We start from the raw sequence: 19,197 nt of genomic DNA, 5'->3' as shown, positions 1-19,197 counted from the left end.
GTGATAAGGCGCTTGGTTGAGCCGTCATTTGTGGCTAGGTCCCTTTTGAAAAACGAACGATATAGCTCAGTGGGCCGTACCTGGTAATACATTACGAAATGAATAAAAATAGATTTCGATTTAAAGCTTTCGTGACTGCAGGGATTCATCTTCTCGGTTCTTTCGGTAAAGTTACGTGACTTTACCGAAAGAACCAAGAAGATGAATAAAAATAGATTTTGAGCCTGGTTAGCACTTTGATGTTTTGATTGCCTTGGAAAACTTCGTGCTTGGGCTGCGAGGTGACGAGGACATGGCGGTTCTGCAGTGGATTTTGAAATCCCTCTGCGCGGAGCGCTCCGTTTAATCCCTGTTTCTAATCTACAAACTCATCGCGCAAGTGCACAATGCACCTGGGATGGATCGGGGCGAGCTTTGTTTGCGCGGCTGTGAGTTTTGCCGGGTGGAGAATACTCTTAGGTTTTTTCGGTAAAGTCACGTAGGTAAGAAATAAAATTAAAATTTATGAAAAATTGAATTAAAATAAAATCTTGATACAGTAAATCCAGCTGTGACGGTCCCACCTGATGACGGATACTTGTGTTGCCTCCGAAACGTCGTGATTTATTATTTTATTTTATTTCTATTATTACTTTCATTAATTTTATTTTTTACCTACGTGACTTTACCGAAAAAAACCTAAGAGTATGAATCCTTGCAGTCACGAAAGCCTCAAACCCGGGTGGAGAATGTTCGTGTCGAGTCACCACCGCCACCACCTTCCCCCCCCGTGCTTTGGATTTCTCCGAGCTCTCGGGTTTCCTCCCACCACGCGAAGCCAAACACTCGAACGCTCATTAATGGCATTGGCAAAAAAAAAAGTCCCTTCTGCGGGGGCTCTCCTAAAAAAAGTCTGGAAGAAAAAAAACTCCGCGAGTCTTTCCCGCACGACTGCGGAGATGAGTGTGGAGACGGGGGCTAGAACGACGCGCAATTGACAAGAACCCCGCCTCGTGATGCTCGCCCCCCCCCCCTGGGTGCTGGTCTAGTGACTCTGTGGTCATTCGAAAGGGACATTAAACACGCCGCCGCCATCGCCGCCACCGGCTTGCTGAGCCTCGCTACCACAAGGAGCCTTCGGGAGGCCCTTGGACTTTGCGAGCCGCCGGGGCAGTGGACGTTATCAGCGGCAGGGGTCAAGGCCACGGGTACCTCAATGTGGCCAGCGGGGTCCAGCGTGCCATCTCAAGCCGGGGGCACGACGGGGGGGAGGTGGGGGGGGGACCCGACCTCTGGTCTGTCCCCGCTGCTCCTCTCCTCGATGACCCCTGCCACTGACTATTTGTCGAGCGAAGCCAGAACCAAACTGTGACGCGCTGACCTCGCAAGACATGGAAATTCAACTCGGCGGTGGGGGGGGGCGGTGGCCAAGCGGGGCTCCCGGGATGGAGGTCAATCTTCATTATCATGGCGTCAGTCGAGAGCCGCTCGTTGTGCTTTGGGTTCTTGCGGCGAAAAAAAAACAAACTGGTGCCTCCCGAGCGGCGCTGAGCTGGTTCGGCACGGCCCCCCCCCCCGCCCCAGGGAAGCTGCGTTGTGCAAGTGGGGACAACAAAAAGCACGTTTGTGTTTGTGTAGCGGTAGTGTAGCGGTAGTGTAGTGGTTATCGCGCTGCGCTATAAACCCGGCGACCCGGGTTCAATTCACGCTCACGGCCAACACCATTGACGATTATCTGAACTGTTCCCGGGCCTCCACTAGGTCGACTCGGCCTCAAAATGAGTACCTTGTGCGGTGCGTAAACATCGCCACCGGGGAGGCAAAGGCGGCCGGGCGTGGTGCTGGCCACCCACCCCCTCGTGTGCCGTTTTGGCCTTCATAGGTGCTCGCTAACAGCACTTGCCCCTACAGTCTGTTAAGGTTATACGGGGGATCTTTGTCTTTGTGTGTGTGTGTGTGAGCACGCGAGGTCGTGGCCGAGATTTCCACTGAGGGCCGCTGCGTTCGTCGGGCCCCACCAGAGCGAGTGTCCCGCGTGCACGGGGCCTTGGCAAAGCGGCCGTCACAAATGTGCGTCGCAGTCGAAGTCGTTGTTCGTAAAACATTTGGAATATTTCCACCGGCGAAGAGCCGTTCCCTGTTCCGCGGTGGCGGTGATGGTGACTGTCCCAAGGCTCTCTCGTAGTCTTGTGCGCCTTCCACATTCTGTGTACAGTGGAGTGGAGCGAGACTCAAAACAAAATTAAATCAGCCGAGCAGCTTCACAGGAGGAGTTCTTTGGACCTAAATATTTGGACGCGGTCTCGCCTGCGCTCACGCACTCGGCCTGGGCAAGCGAGGTGGGGAATGGTTGGGAAGGGTGAGGAGGGGTGAGTGGGCGGTGTTCTTGTGAGGACAGGAGGCCCCCACGGCACAGGGGAAGAAGTATGGGTCACTCGTTGGATCCAGGAGGAGGGAGCCTCCCTATGCGTGGCACGAGTGGAGGTGGGAAGTGAGGTCGTGTGGTTTCGCTCCTCGGTGCTTCGCGTTACTCGCCGTCTCTGTGGAGTCTTAACCCGGTTCGATGTGAAAACCAAAAGCCCCACGCATTCGTCAACAACATCCTGGCCTTAAAAGACAAAAAATGTATGCAGTATATGTAATGGGCTGTGTTTTTGGCTCAAGCCCTTCCTCATAGGGGCCGTCCATAAATTACGTCACGCACCTATGGGGGGGGGTCATACATTTGTGACGATGTGTGACGATGGGGGGGGGGTTGACAAATGTGACGTCACGTCAAAATGCGCAACTTTAAATAAATATAGGCAACACGTTCTACATAATTAAATCGACTTTTTAATAAATATTTTCTCCTACAACATCAGAGTGCAGCGGCACATTAAGTACGCACTACAATGACAATAGTTTAAAGCGATTTGAAGCATGTTTTATTTTTTTGATGGGGGGCAAAGCTTTGTGACGTCACATTTGAGGAGGGGGGGTCTGACGTTTTGTGGCGCCGTGTGACGATGGGGGGGGTGTCAAAAATCGTCCAAAATCGCGTGATGTCATTTATGGACGGCCCCATAGCACATAAATGATGGATCTAGGAAGAGCATTCGATGTGTACCATGTGCTATGAAGAAAGGGCCATTGACCGAAATTTTGCCTTGAAAAAAAAATTGTCTTTTGAGACAACAGTTTTATTGATGGACGCGTTTGAGTTTATTTAATTTCTTGGTAACTGTGCACCACTGCCAACGCAGCAGCAGCAGCAGCAGTTTCACCAAATCGTCTTCAGCGAATGCTTTTACACGTGACTTTTACACAGTTGGGGCACCAGATACGCAATTTTTTCAAATTATGTAAATATATGAAATGCATCCTTGGTATGCTTCACCAAATGATCCGGTTAAACGTGGATTGTTAACAGACGTCTCTCGAAATAAGAGACGAGCCGGGCTGCAGCCAACGGAGGTGACCACGCCCCAGGTGACGTCCGGATGAGATCGACTCGCGTGCAGGTGCTGGATTAACGTTGCATGACAACGCAACGTTCATCCTGCACCTGCGCCGCACCGCGTTGGCGAAATGCAGCAGGCCCCGCGCTCGCGTTCGGCACGGTGCGGACCTTTGCGCCGAATGCCCCCTACGGCTCTCGCCACAAGAAACACGTCATCCCTCTCTGTCTCTGTCGTCACAGTCGACAGGCACGGGCAGCTCTGCCTGGAGGGGGGGGGGGGGCCCAAAATGGCAAGCGGGCCAGCAACACACGGCACTGTCACGTTCGGTGGGGATTCGGAGCGTAAATTCGCCGCGCCGGACTTCTTTATTGCAAGGCCCGCGGGCCACTGACGAGCCCCTGGCGGCCTTTAGCGCCACCCCTGACAGACAATACGCAAATGTGAAAACACCCCCAATCGTCGAATGTGTGGCGGCCGTCACGCACCGATGTCTTATCGGCGGAAGTGACCCCCTGAAAATGAACGAAGGACACTGGGCTAGAGGGACGCGGGCCCCGCTCTGTAACCCAAGCGGCCCGCGCTGTGGGAAAGCCGTCTCCTCCCCCGCCGCCGCTCGGACGAAAACAATGAGAAATGTTGGCAAAGCATGAAGTGTTTACGTTTCATTACTAGCCCCTTGTAGGGGTAGGGGAGGGGGGTGCACGTCGCTGGGGACGAGGCTGTTGTTTGCTTGGCGTCGTTGTCACATGACGGGCGAGAAGAGCCGAGAGCGTGGGCCAGGATGCGCTCTTGAAAGGGGGCAGCATCCGCTCTGAAGAGGGCCCATGGTCCAAAACGTCGCCCGTTGCAGTGCGTGTGCTATGCCCTGTTGGCGAATGTGTGAGGTGTGATTTGTGCCTGTACCCCGCCACCAGTGCAGTACCATCATTGTTGTTTGACGAAACTACAGAGCGGTGTGTAATGGTACAGCCGTTTTCAAATCCACTCCTGGATGACGGCTTTCCAATGCCATTTGTGTGTTGGAGGTTATTCCGACCATACTTCACCACGCTGGTCAGTGCTGGTTGGTGAAGTGGGGGCAGGGTGGGTAAGTCTCCAGAACCTCAGTGCAGATATCACTCATTAGCCAAGCCATCGCAGGGAATCAAATCAGGTCACCTGGCCCCAGTGCCGGATTAAGCTAGTGTGGGGCCTGTAGCATATGTTATAAAGGGGCCCTAAATAAAATAAAAATGCACAAATATTAAAACGCAAATTTGTTTACTTTCATAGTAAGGTAATTGCATCTTTTAATTTGCTGTACAGCCAGATAATACGACAAATCACTCACCTTAAACACCCAGTCGTTCATAAAAGTTGAAGGCAGTATAGTACTATAACAATAGAGCAAGTGCAGAATCACTAAACCGGAATTGATAGCTTGAAAGCATTTAGCGCGGGGCCCTTGAAACTGCGGGGCCCGTAGCTACTACATATGTAGCTACTTTTGCTGCTCGTATAATCCGGCACTGCGGGCTCGTAGCACAATACGTCAACGGCAGCACCAGCACCCCTCCATGGTCTCGGGGTCACGCATTAGACCGTTGATTGGTCATCAGTATCTGCACAGTGCAGTGTATGTGGCGATCAATACGGTGTCCTCTATGACGAGAGTACAATGTGGTGCAACACAACTGGCTGCTGTGCGCACACGTGCCAGCAGAAATCATGCAAATCATCTTGGGCCTCTCCCATGGTGGCTTGCAGCTCGAGTTCATTTCATCTTGGCACGTATTGCACTTTGTTCTGTTCCAAGTACATAATACGTATGTGTGTTGAACTTCTTTCGCACCGTACGTAGCCAACTGTGCTAATCGGAGGTGCGGGTGAAGGACAACAAACTAACACCCAAAAGCAGTTCTAAGGAAATTAGTTTTCAATTTAGGTTTAAAAGTGCATCGCTCCAATGGCTTCTTAATATCGAAAGGAAGAGCGTTCAAATTGGCCGCAGAAGTGCTTCTGAAAGCGCGTTGTGGTGACCGTCTTTGTTCGACGGTTTGCCAAAAGCCGCTGTGAGAATAACCGGAGTTCGCATGATGGTTCATGCTCCTTGACGAGATGTGCGAGGTTTTGTGGTTGATTTGTGGCGAGCACTTTGTGTGTGTATTAGTAATGCTGCGTAGATAAATATTACCCGTCGAATAATTGTCGTAGCATGCATGAAGGGACGCACATCACAACCCCCCGATGTGTTGTCGCGCTCCTGCTGCGTGCCGTTCGGCACGACGTCCAACGTTTCGTTGCACGTGCTGGCAGCTGCTTTGGGAACCGTTCAGTTCCTAATTGGGTTCGTGAAGAAGAAGTTGCTCCCGGCACGTGCAGGACAACGCCGAGCAATCGTGCCTGAACGTCTCCCCCCCCCCCCCCCCTGGCACGTGGAGCGAAACGTCGGACATCGTGCCCGAAGCAACGCGCGATACGTACGGCCAGTCGCTGCGTGGGACTCGCTTTGACGCGATTCTGTCGGGTGCTGCGATTCGCCTTGCATAGACGCCACTGCAATGGCTCCCGACCCCGACTGCCCGACTGGCAGCCGCGACCTCCCCCGTGAGAGGCCGGGGCCATGCTTTCCGCACCGGTTGCCTCGGGTAGCGCTCACCGTGATACCCAGCAGCGCGCTTCGCTGTGCGCTGGCACCACGTGCTGGTGGCAGCGCCTAGCCCCGCAGCTCACGGACTGGCACATCAGGACTGGCTTTCCCACGATCCTGCAAAGATATATATAAATATATCTGGGTTTTTTTTTGCACTGTTAGAACATCCAAATAGACGTGAAGGCTTGTAATTGTTTTGGCACTGCTGAATACAAGACCGTAGCGTCTTCCATAAATAATGCAGCCAAGTCGGTTGACCGTGAAATCAATTTTGTTTCGAATTAGCGATTTAGTCTTTCTGTAGCCGCAGGCCTTGAAGCGCGGCCGTAGAGCAGTGCGTGCCTTCGTGACGCGTGAAAGCTTTGAAACGCTTGGAAACGCGCCGTCAAATAAGCCAGCTCACACTTCCTGCTAAAAGGCAGGCGCATCGTGTGTACCGCGGGGCAAGTCGTGACGAACAGGCCCCGGCTTTAATCTTAAGGTCGTTTACCAAGTAGCCAACCTCACACGCTTCTGAGGCGGCAGAGGGCGGCGCAGCACAACCGGCTGCTGCGTTGCACTTCGATGCTTCCACATCTGCGCTCGCCCGCGCTTCGATAACCCACACCGGCCAGCGTGGCGAAGTATGGTTTAAACAACCCAAATTATTTGCGCGGCGTGGAGAGGCAGTGGCATTGACAGAGGGCTGTGCGTGCATGGCAGCCCCGGGGACACCTTCAGGCGGTGGCACAAAGCATCAGGGGCTGCGAAGGAATCTGTCTGCGGCCTAAACCGCAAGTGACGCAACCTATTTACAAACGGGCTCCTCCGCCATCCACGGAGGAGCCCCGTCACACGGTCGCTTCGCGTCGTTCCATTCGACCCGCGCGGCCACGAAGCCGACGGCCCTCATCACAAACGCTTTGCTGCTGGGGCCGAGCGTCGGGGTCGCCCCTCGGTCGTTGCGGAAGCCGCCGTCGACTGGCCCGCGTGGCGAACAACGGCAGGCGCGCTCAACGGCGCGTCCCCCCGCACGTTGAGCGCTCGCGACCCGGTGCCGTTTCGCGAATTGGCACGCGATCGCACGCGTCGCCTTGCGCCCGTTGTGACGCGCGTCTCTTGTCTCGCACGGCCGTCGTGCGTAACGACCAGGTGGTTGGGACGGGATGTGAGTATCGGAGTTGGAATATTTATTTGTGCTGGAGGAATCTGATGAGCTATCAAGCGATTTTTCAGAAATGCCCAGTCGGGGCGGGTCAGAGCGTTACATAAGGGGAAGGCAACCGGGAAACGGCAGAAGAGGAAGACAGTCGAGGTTCAAGCACCCATCGTCCTTCCGCGTTCCAACGCCTCCTTGCAGCTGTGCTCGTTGACCAGTCACTCCAGGCCTGGGGATGTTTCATGCAGTTCCTCCCCGAACGCCGATATAGAGAAAACAAACTAAAGTTGCTGCCGAGGAATCGTTGCCCGTTTGTTATTTCTGCATTTGTACGAGCTGCGTGCAAAGTCTGTACGTGAGGGTTGTGTGGATACGTATGATTGCTATGTGCTGACTGTTTGTGGGTTTGTGAGCTGGTTTGCTGGCTGTGTTGAGGGTCTGTTTACCAGATAGGTTGGTTCTGTATGACTGCTATTTGCTGACCGTGTATTGAATGTGAGCTGTATGCTGGCCGCTGGCTGCGTGAGGGTCTGTATGCAAGCTGGTTTGCTGACTGTGTGTGTGTCTCTGCCTGTATGCGTGTTCGGCTGTGCGGGTACGTACAATTGCTACGTGCTGACAGTGTGGTTCTGTACGTTAGGTATAGGCATGCAGGGCTACGTCAGCTGCGTGCTGACAGCGGATTTATATTCGTGCGCACTTTTCATCAGAGCGTCGTCGGAGAGCCTTGGGCCACAATGTTTACCTGGCCTGGCACGAGCACCTCGGGGGACACCACTCACACTTGGTGGTCGTTGTGTGCGGGTCGGCTAGCGACGACGGTGTGTTGGCTCTGCATGGGTCTGTGCGACAGCTGGTTGCGGTGTCTAGGTCTGCACGAGCTGAGAACTTATGTCACGTGTCTCGCAAGTGTTGTCCGCTGGTTGTGAACACACAAAGACAACGATTCCCTGCATGGCCTCGAACAGACTGTTCGGGCAAGTGCCGGCCGTAACCTCTGAAGGCTGGCACAGCACACGAGGGGGTGGGTGGCCAATACTACACCTGGCTGCCTTTGTCTCTCTGCCTTTGCACACTGAACCGGGTACAGGACCAGTTCACATATTTGCTGCAGTTATTGATCGTGAGCTGGAATCGAACTTGGGTCGCCGGTTGAGTAGCACAGTGCGCTAACCACTCCACCTCCGCTCAACAAACAGAGACACCGAGAGACACAGAGAGACAAATGTTGTAGCCACGTGAAGTTGTGACAAATACAAAGATCCCCTGTATAGCCTGTAACAGACTGTTGGGACAAGTGCTGTTAGCGAGCACGTATGAAGGCCGGCACGGCACAGAAGAGGGTGGGGTGGCCAACACCAATGGTGATGTTTACACACCACACGAGGTACGCATTTGAGGCTCAGTCGACCTAGTGGAGACCCATGACCGGTTCAGATAATCGTCACTGGTGTTGGCCGCAAGCGGGAATCAAACTCGGGTCGCCGGATTAATAGGGCAGCACGCTCACCGCTAAACTACCGCACGGCACTGTGTATGTAGTATGTGTGAGCACACACATACACACACACACCTGCACCCCTCTCCTCTGCGAAGTGATTTTCTGCCTCGCTTGTGTTGCGAATCGGCGGCCGATGGAAATGCACGCGGAGAGCTCGCCCCGCACGCGGCCGGGCGCCCACTTGCGCGCCTCCACTGCCGCCGCAAGCGCCTCGCGTTCGGGGAGAGCGAGGGATGCAAATCGCACGCGGTGGTGGGGGGCATTACGTACGTGTCGGGGGGGGGGAGTGTTGTTTCGTTGCTCGCGCCGTCGCTGCCGGCGCGCGCCTAATGATCGCATTCCGCCCTGTAATCAGTTGGGATTCTGTGCGTTTCTTTGCAGAGCTGAGAAAACTGAAGTCCTCAGCGAGGATCTCTTACAGGTGACTCTCCACCCTCCACAGTCAGTGCTGCTCCAAACCTCTTTCATCCCACGGCACTCGCTTTCGAGATGGCTCCATCTTCTTGGCCACACCCAACCAGAAAGCCACTGTGGGTGGATGGGTTTGAGTGGGTGGGTGGGAATGCGTTGCAGCTGACAGAAAATTCACAATCCTATGCCTAGACTTATATTATCGAGAACAAGGACATGGAGTGGTGCCAAAATTCGCGACGAGAATTTGTGTTTGTGTCTCCGGGTCCGTGCGAGTGTCTCTGTGTATCCTCTATGTGTTCTGCGTGTGTCTCAATGTTTCTGTCTGTGTGTGTCCATGTCTCTCTCTCTGTGCGAGTGTCTACGTGTCTGTGTATTTCTGTGTGCCTCTGTATTTGTGAGTTTGTGTCTCTCTGTGCATATGTCTGCGTGTCTCCGCATGTGTTTCCGTGTCTGAATGTGTCTTTATATTTCTGTCTGTGTGTGTGTCTCTGCACGTGCCGCCATGTCTCTGCATGTGTCTCCGTGTCTCTGCATGTGTTTCCGTGTCTGTGTGTGTCTTTATATTTCTGTCTGTTTGTGTGTGTCTCTGCACATGCCGCCATGTCTCTGCATGTGTCTCCGTGTCTCTGCATGTGTTTCCGTGTCTGTGTGTGTCTTTATATTTCTGTCTGTTTGTGTGTGTCTCTGCACGTGCCGCCATGTCTCTGCATGTGTCTCCGTGTCTCTGCATGTGTCTCCGTGTCTCTGCATGTGTCTTCGTGCGTGGTTGCCCAACTGTGCAAGCTTGACCGAGTGAGTTGGGAGGGCCGGGGGTGGGGACTGACAGCTGCCTGCTGCCCTACTGCGCCGTGACCAACGCAGAGGGGATTGCAGGAGAAGGGGGGTGGTGGCTGGATCGTCTGTCCTAGCTTGTGAGCAGTGAGGTTCTTTCCGATAATTTGCCCAAGCAGTCGGTGGTGCAAAGACTGGGGAGGAGCCTTTTGAAGGCCCCTTTTGTGTGTGCCGGTCTCGGACCAATGCCATCCCTCGTGGTGCACCTGAGCAAAGCACCCCGAGACATTCAACCCCTCCCATTACTCAAGTCGGGGTTCACAGCCGATACATTGAACAGCGCTTGCAGCCCTTTGCCAAAACACTGAACAGACGAAGGCCTCCTTACCCCTTGTCATCATGGGGGGGGGAGGGGGAGGTTACCGTGCCTCACCATGCCGAGCAGTACACGATGGTGAAGGGAGCACCGAGGAGTCCTTTAAATGTCACTTGTCCCCTGATCTACGTGGCTGGCAATCGAACCCGGGTGGCTGGTTCCTTAAGGCAGTGCACGGAATGCGTTCACCGAGTGGCACCGAAGAGAGCGGTGGAATAATCCTCGGGTGCAGCGGTGGCGCGGTGCGGTGACCTCCACCCCACCGCTTGCACCGCTCGTGGTCGCCGACGCTCTGCAGTTGCCCGTCGGATGTTGATGCTTTCCCAGGTCACCCTTTGATTTCGCAGGTCAAGCTCGTGCGCGCCTGTGCTGTTGTTCTATTCGCGGACGGCGCTGTTAGAAATGAAAACTCGCTTTTAATTAGCGGGAAAGCGATGCGCGCGACATGTTTTGCAGTGGATAAAAGCCGGGAACGGGCCACTCGGGTTACGAATAAACGGCGCGTTAATGGACCTCCCCGTGCCGCAAGGGGGAACACTATTAGGCCGGCGCAGCACAGAGCGATGTCCAAATTGCGAGCGGCTTGTTCGCTGAATCGCTCAGCAAAACGAGAAGAGACACCGCGCTCGCATCCCGCGCAGCACGAGGCGGCGCGGTGTGTGGGCGCGCGTCGTTGGCGTAATGGAGTCTCTCGTCCGGCGAAGACGAGAGGGCAGAGTAAATTCGCAGGGGCTTCTGGGTTAAGTCCGCACGGGGCGGCGGCTCAACCTGAGGAGGTGCGTGGGCTCGCAGCGGCATACCGCGCGTGGGGTACGTGGTGGCCAGCGTATGACGACGCGCGGACCGCGCGGCGCCCGCGATGCGGTGTGCCGCGGTACGGTCGGTGCGGCGGTGTGCGTGGCGTTGACCCCGTTGCCATTACCGCAGGTGGAGAAGCGCCTGGACCAGGTGAAGGCCGTGTCCCACAGCACCCACAAGAAGCTGCTGGCATGCCTGCAGGGCCAGGTGCAGGGCGACTACGAGAAGCGCATTGTGAGTGCGGCCTCTCCCCTCCTCGCTCGCTCGCTCGCGCGTTCGGCGTCCGTGTAAACGCTCGCAATGATTCATCTCGCCGAGTTGCCTGCGCAGCATGACGCCGTCGTCGCGCCCGGCAGGCCGCCGCTGCGCATTTGCAGTGAGAGTGTTTCGAGATTGTCGCGGTGGAGATTGGTCGTCGATAAACCGCATGCCGTAACACCGACTTTCCTGCCCGGCGGCGACAGCCTCCTTCGTGAGTTGCGCGACGTCGTACATCCGAACGGCATTGGCGGAATTTCGATCGATTCCAAACATTCCGCACCGTGCCGTCGCTTCGATAGCGCCGCGTGGGCAATCGCCGGCTCCAGGCAGCGTCGCCCGCGACGCAGCGTGCGATAGAGAGTGCGTGGTGCAGACTGGGGACACTGAGAGGTGTTAGCACGGAGTATTACACACACGTGCACACACACACACGTGCACACACACACGTGCGCACGTGTGTGCAATTTATATGTAAGTGTCTCCGAGGCGCACGCGTACCGCTCCGGCCGCCGTGATGGATAGTGTGGACGAATTAATGGAGAACTTCATTCTGGTAACGTTTTCACGGTATTTAATTACACCAAGCGTAATGTCTGTGTTATATCTGCAGTCAATGTGCGCTGCGTCGGTAATGTTTTATGGAGAGGTGGGTGTTGTCGGATGGACGAATACAATTTACACTTGTGTTGTGCGGATTTGCAGGGCTGTAGTCTCCATGCTGTGTGCATTCTATTCCGATATCCCCTCTCCTCTGTATTGGTTGTAAATGTGGTGCAGAATCGCAGATGTGATGCAAACAGATGCCATCAAGTTGTTAAATAGCATTGGTCATCATCGTATATTGGTCGTCATCATCATTATTATCATCGTCGTCATCAATAAATATATAATTACAGGATTAACACAACAGATTTCAGCAAGTTGTCCGTAATGTTTAACATCGTGATCATCATCTTCACCACCATCCTTATCCATACGTGTTATAGAATTGCAGAATTAACCACGGTTATCAGCGTCGTCGTCGTCGTCATCATCACCCATGCATCCTGTAGCCAGGCGCTCTTGGCAATATCCGGTCGGGAACCAGGCTGCCCGTGCGAGATGTAGCGCGTCGTGTTGCGCGCCCGTCAGTGTCGCTCCGCACTCGGCGCTCGCATTAGTATTCGCCGGGTGTTGGCTGTGGCGTGCGGAGCCCATGGGCTTCGAGCCGCTATGCTCACTCTCTCTCTCTCACTCGCTTTCTCTCTCGGCTGTGTTTCAGAGGAAGCTTCCGCAGTCCGCTCTGAGTCAGTGTCTCATCGAGGGAGCCGCCACGCTTGGAGATGACTCCCTGCTCGGGTACTCCCTCCCCTCCCTCCCGTCCCTCCCCTCCCTCCCGCCCTGCCCTTCCTCCCTCCCTCCCTCCCCTCCCTGCCCTCCCTCCCTCCCCTCCCTCCTCCCCTCCCTCCCTGCCCTCCCTCCTGCTCTCCCTGCCCTTCCTACCTCTCGCCCTCCCGTCCCTCCCCTCCCTCCTGCCCCTCCCCTCCCTCCCATCCCTCCCCTCCCTCCTCCCCTCCCTCCCCTCTCTCCCTCTCTCCCTCCCTGCCTTACCTCCCTCCCCTCCCTCCCTCCCCTCCCCTCCCTCCCTCCCTCCCCCTCCCTCCCTCCCTCCCTCCCCTCCCTCCCTCCCTGCCCTCCCTCCTGCTCTCCCTGCCCTTCCTCCCTCCCCTCCCTCTCTCCCTCCCACCAATCTCTCTTTGTGTATCGGCTGGGCCTCCTAACGATTAACGCATCCACCCACCTCACCCTTTCGAGGTCACGCTTCAATTCAAGAATCGTTTCTTTGTTTAAAATTGTCACGAATGTTTTGACCTCTAGATGCTGGAGGGGTCACAGTTTCTCAGTGCATCCGGATAAAGCCTAACTGACTGTGGCATTTCCATCTGCATTCCCAGTTTAGCCAGATCAAACTTCACTGTCGAGGCTTTCCCAATTCTATCCCAATTTTCCCATCGGTGTCACATCATAAAATGAAAGTATCCATATCGACACATGCAGAGCACTGCAACCCTTCGGTTTAGAGAATGGCCCATGGAAGCGGATACCACAGAGCTACATCTGAGAACCGTTCATATGACCTCTGATCCACACACCAGGTGACAGCACCCACTCTGCTAACATTTCGTGCGTTTCATCAGATGTCACCACCTGGATTCGAATCTATGCGCTCAGCTCAGCACAGGGATCTCTGAGCCCCAAACCGACCACTTGTCAACTCCCCCACACCGTGAGCTCCCGGTTCAATCTCGGGGTGTCCGAAATCTACATCGGAGCCAGCGGTGCCCGGTTCGGTGCGTTGAGCCACCCCCATCACATCACCTCACTGCGGTATTTGAACCCACATCACTGCCAGAATAGCCGGGTCACACCGCGGCGAATGAGTGGGTTGAGGGAGCGATGTCGCGGATATTCGGTGGAAGGGAAAGCTCCCTGACGTCTACATCGCCGGTGCGCGCGCGCGATGTAATCTGAAGCCCGGCTCCTCTGGGCTCATTATATTAGCGCCGTCGTTTACACGGCGGTCGATCGTGATCAGTTCGGTACTATTAAGTGCGGAGTTTGAAACGGCGACGGCAAAGCGACGCTGTAATTACTCGTCGGTTTCTGCTGCGTTTAAACGGGCGACCTTTTTTCGAAAAAGCCTTTTGCAGACGATTGTCAGTCCAGCGCCGGGCGGGGGGGGGGGGTGGCGACGGTGCCACGGCACGGGGCCGAGTTCCTGGGTCACTGGGCCAGGGACCGTGCCTCTCCACCACCACCGGGCATGTTCACGAGCCCCTCTAGTCTCAGCTCCTACGCAGCACGGTGAACCCTTTGTCTATTCGCGAGGGTTACATTCTTGGCAACACCTCGCGAGTGCAGAGCTCGCGAATGCAGAAACGTTGTTCAACGGGGGGGGGGGGGGGGGGGGGGGGAAATGGGGTCGCGCTCCTGGTACGGGTGAACATTGGGGGGTAAATTAGAAATGTTTTAAAAACAATGACTACAAGATGATGATCATTTGATGATGATGGAGGATGAAATTAATGTGCATTTAGTAACTCTCTAATCGAAACTCACGAATCCAGAACTCGCGTATAGCGAGGGTTTACTGCACTCAAGACAATCAACTGTCGGCCGTGATCAGTTCACTGCTGGATGAAGGCCCCTCAAGCCGTCGGCATCTCCCACAGTCCTACGATGCGATAATTCGTCTGCCTCCTGCACTTGGGCTGGTTTTACCGCCTCACCTCTGCGGTGGGCATCCTCGCAGACGCGTTTCCCTCCTTTGGCTGCCGTTCTGTCGTTAGTCTCGGCCGCCGGCCATCGCCGTTCCTTACAGCGACGACTCGTCCTGCCCCCCCATGCCCACTCACTTTCGTTTGCGGTCGATACGACGTCTCTCTCTGACTTGCGTACGTTCTCTAATCCGAGAATTCCCCTGCCTGCCTCTCGGTGTAATTCCGAGCACGCACCTCTCCCTTGTTTTCTCTACGTCCGTGCCGCCATCCACCGGTCACTGAGTTCATCTTGACGATTAGCAATTCCCGGTAGTAGGGTCACGGGACGTGACGCAGAGGCCGCTTTTGGGGGCGGGCAACATGTGCCCGCCTCTGCCACGTTACTTTCCACTGCCCCCTACTTCACTGCGCAAAATTTCCGACAATTTTACGAGCGGCGTACATGTCCACACCGACGAAACTGCTTCGCCCACGTGGCGCTGAGACCTCTTCTCCACCTCTTTACCCTCGCGCTGCCCTCGTCACGCCGGATCCCAGTCCCTCCCTCACCTCCGCCTCTTGACTCTGACCCTGAGCCCCTGCTGCTCCCGATGGCGTTGCTGCAGCCACTGCCGCCACTACTGCTGCTGCTGATCCTGCTGATGCCGCTGCTGCTGCTGCCGTTGTTGCCACCGCAGCCGCTGATGTCGCCGCTGCTATGCTGATGCTGTTGCTCATGCTGTTGCTGCCGCAGCTGATGCTGCCGCCGCTTTCGCTACTTTTGTTGTTGCTGCTGCTGCTGATGCCACCGCTGCTGCTGATGGTGCTGCTGTTGCTGCCGCTGCTTTTGTTGCTGCTGATGATGCTGATGCCGTTGTTTTTCCTGTGGCTGCCGCAGCTGATGCTGCTGTTGCTGCCGCTGCTTTTGTTGCTGCTGATGATGCTGATGCCGTTGTTTTTCCTGTCGCTGCCGCAGCTGATGCTGCTACCGCTGCTTTCGCTGCTTTTGTTGCTGCTGATGATGCTGATGCCTCCGCTGCTGCTGATGGTGCTGCTGTTGCTGCCACAACTTTTGTTGCTGCTGATGATGCTGATGCCACCGCTGCTGCTGATGATGCTGATGCCACCGCTGCTGCTGATGATGCTGATGCCGTTGTTTTTCCTGTGGCTGCAGGAAGATGCTGGAACTGTGCGGCGACGCCGAGAACCGCCTCGCCGTGGAGCTCACGGTGCACGAGATGCAGGTGGAGCGCGAGGTGCTGGAGCCGCTCTTCAACCTGGCCGAGGTGAGGGGCCTCCCGGCCAATTGACCCCAGCACTCGACGCGTCTGGCAATCGCACGACTCGCGCAATAGGCGGCGATTTGGTCGATTTTCCTTATTCGGTTGATGGGGCACCACAGTGGCGAGATATTTACTCCTTTGCCTGGTATGCAGGAGGTCGTGGGTTCGATCCTGATACCGAAGCTTGTATATTTGGAGTTTGCGTCTCTCTCTCCCTGTGGTCGCGTGGCTTTTTCTCCGGGTTCTCCGTTTGTTCCCTCCACATTCAGAATCAACAACGTGCGTTTCGAGTATTTGGCTGCAATAAATTTCCACGCGATAAGCATCTTCGTTGAGCTATCATTTGTGGCCGGGTCACTTCTGAAAAAAAGATCTACATTGCTCGGTGCGGTTGGTGAACCTCTCCGCGGAATGTTTGAGTGTTCTCCCCTCGTATGCTTGGGTTTTTATTTCTAGATTTGAAGCTTTCGTGACTGCAAGGATTCATATTCTTGGGTTTTTCCGGTAAAGTCACGTAGGTAAAAAATAAAAAATACAATTAATAAAAGTAAAATAAAAAATTTAATAAAAATCACGTCGTTTCGGAGGCAACACAAGCTTCCGTCTTCAGGTGGAACCGTCACAGCACGCTTGCTGTATCAAATGGGTTTTTGTATTCCTTCAATCCCCCCCCTGCCCCACATGTTAAATGTTCCTTGATGCAAGTGGCCAAACATCCCAATGCAGGATCCTCCTGAAAAAAGAGGCTTAAGACTCGGTGAGATTCTCCTGGATGAATGAACTGCATGTTTAATTTTTGATTTAAAGCTTTCGTGACTGCAGGGAATCATCTTCTTGGTTCTTTCGGTAAAGTCACGTAGAAGGGAAATAATACAAATAATAAAAATAAAACATAATGAAATACAATTCTCACGACGTTTTGGCCACAACGCAAGCAGCCATCCTCAGGTGAAGAACAGGTCTGTCGGAAAGACAGCGTCTGAACGGCTGCTTGCGTTGTGGCCAAAACGTCGTGAGAATTGTATTTTATCATGTTTAATTTTTCTTTTTTTATTATTTCCCTTCTACGTGACTTTACCGAAAGAACCAAGAAGATGAATCCCTGCAGTCACGAAAGCTTTACATCGAAATATAATATTATATTACTATATTATTTTATTATATTATTTTATGTTATTATATTATGATGTTGTATTTTTATTATTTTATTATTTCCCTTCTATGTGACTTTACCGAAAGAACCAAGAAGATGAAACTGCATGTCTGTTGTTATTATTCTTCTTCGAGTTGCCTTCCTGCTCAATCTCATATTGCTGCCTGCATTCCCGCCGCGCCCTCTCTCACAACGTCACGCAACAAGGGAGTGGGGTGGGCGGGGGCATGGAGGAGGGGGGGGGCGGCCTCGTCGCGGGGGGCATCGCTTCCACCTCAACGGCTCTGGCGTCTGACACGGCAACGTCTGCCGTGATCTGGCGAAATCTGGCCGAGTCCTGTTCGGAGGGTTTCATCAGATTGCCCTTGCACACTCGGCCTTGTGAGATGCCGACGGTTTAAAATTGCAAGCGGGGCAGGACAATTGCTGCTCCGTGTGGTGGGTTTTTCGTTCATTTATTATTTTTCTTTCTCCTTTATCGTTGCCATCGCAAAGCCCGCTTGACGCGTCGGCGCTATTTCTGGAAAGTTTGGTCCCGTCGCGCAACAACGCGACACGAAATATGAAAACAAATGGTTTTAATTCGTTGCGTCACTAGAACCTGCCTGAGAGCCCCGTGCCAGCGCCGCTGACTATCCTGGGCTTCAAATCCGGGCAAGTGACCTGCGATTCCAGAGCCTCAACGCAATCATCAGTTACCTTGCCCTGCTGTTGCTGCCCCTCTGCTGCTGCTGGGCGCCGCGGTGGTGAGATGTTTACTACCTCGCCTGGTATACAGGAGGTAATGGGCTGCTGTATTTATGGAGTTTACGGTGTCTCTCTCCCCGTGGTTGTGTGGATTTTTTACCGGGTCCTTCAGTTTTTCCTTGCACTTTTAGGAACATGCGTTTTGGAGTATTTGGCTGCTATAAATTTCCATGTGAAAAGCCACTTCGTTGAGCTATCAGTTGGAGCTAGGTTGCTTCTGAAAAAGAGCTATATAGCTCAGTGGGCCTTACCTGGTAAAATTACAAATAATAGTTTTTAATTGATATATTTTATGCACACATACAACGGTGGCCCAACAACCTTCGATGCTTCCTGGATAACAGCCGATGTTTCGCGCAACGGCCCCTTCATAGCAAATCGAGACTTTTTCAGATTTCTTGACCGAGAAATGTTCGGTCTGCAAGAGCACACGCAGAGCTGCTGCTGCTGCTGCTACTGCTGCTAATGATGCTGTCACGCGACGGGTTAAAGGGGCGCGGAGAGAGAGACCGTGGGCAGAGACACAGCTGGGACGCGGCTGTTAGCAAGCAGGGTGGGCTGGTGGGACGCCCTTGAAGCGGCAACCCTCCGTGCAGTCCGCGTGACTCTAAACCGGTGGGAGGACGTCCCTGGCGAAGGTCGTACTTCACTCTTTGTCGCGGGAATTTAGGGAGGCAGGGGTGGTGCAAATGATAACATGTGCGCCCCTCGCTGCACGAAAGGCCTGCGTTTGAATCCCCAACCCTGGTGCCTCTCTGTGTGCGGTTTGCATGCCCCTCCCCCCGTGTTCTGCACGAGTTTCCTCCGAGTTCTCTCTGCTTTCCTTCCATAGGCGAAAGAACTTGCGATGCAACTGGCGTCGACCAAACATCCCAATGCTGAAAGTGTTCGCTGTACTTTACTCAGAACGTCTTGAGACTGAGCGAGGCTTTTTCGTGTGTAAACAAGCGGGATAATAGTAATCATTAATCATTCAGGTCTGAGTGCTTATTGAACTATCCTGGTCTCTTTGAACTCCCTCCTGGTTAAACAAAATAAACCTCACTTGCCTTAACGAGCTTTCTGACTTTCGCCACCGTGAAGTCGTTCTGCGCGATGCGCGTCATGCTGGGCGGTGCGCGATGAGTGCACGTACGGTGCGATCCACATACAAACTACGGTCGAGATGGCATCTACACAACAGTAAAACCACGGCCTTCAAAGGAAAAATCTATTATGGGCAACGTTTCAGGTGATGGCCCTTCTTTATAGCATATATATCGATTTATATCATTTTTTTCTTCAAAGGCCTGCGGTGTTATTGGCGAGTGTGTTGGAGTATTTTGTTGTTATTTCCTGCTCCAATGAGCTTTGAGACGGCGCCCATATCCTTGTTTACAGCGCTGAACCAGTGGTGGAAAATCTTCTTCCCTTTGGCACGGGCGAATCTTTTCACACAGCAACCACTGTTGACTTCATCGCA

The 19,197-nt window shown here is 54.0% G+C and overlaps 1 protein-coding gene across 5 annotated transcripts in view; it reads left to right on the top strand.

Moving 5' to 3' along the window:
• LOC144935552 (uncharacterized) overlaps positions 1-19,197 on the top strand; it is an 86,689-nt gene that overhangs the window by 37,932 nt on the left and 29,560 nt on the right. For all 5 annotated transcript variants that reach the window (XM_078862319.1, XM_078862356.1, XM_078862337.1 and 2 more), the window contains 4 exons: positions 9,075-9,114; positions 11,182-11,286; positions 12,575-12,651; positions 15,727-15,838. In XM_078862319.1, the coding sequence (XP_078718445.1) occupies positions 9,075-9,114; positions 11,182-11,286; positions 12,575-12,651; positions 15,727-15,838 (334 nt within the window). The remainder of the gene's footprint in view (positions 1-9,074; positions 9,115-11,181; positions 11,287-12,574; positions 12,652-15,726; positions 15,839-19,197) is intronic.

The sequence above is a fragment of the Lampetra fluviatilis genome, chromosome 1 (assembly GCF_964198595.1).
Source record: "Lampetra fluviatilis chromosome 1, kcLamFluv1.1, whole genome shotgun sequence".
Taxonomy (NCBI): domain Eukaryota; kingdom Metazoa; phylum Chordata; class Hyperoartia; order Petromyzontiformes; family Petromyzontidae; genus Lampetra; species Lampetra fluviatilis.
Note: the sequence above shows the minus strand (reverse complement) of the source record. Positions and strands in the feature narration are given on the sequence as shown.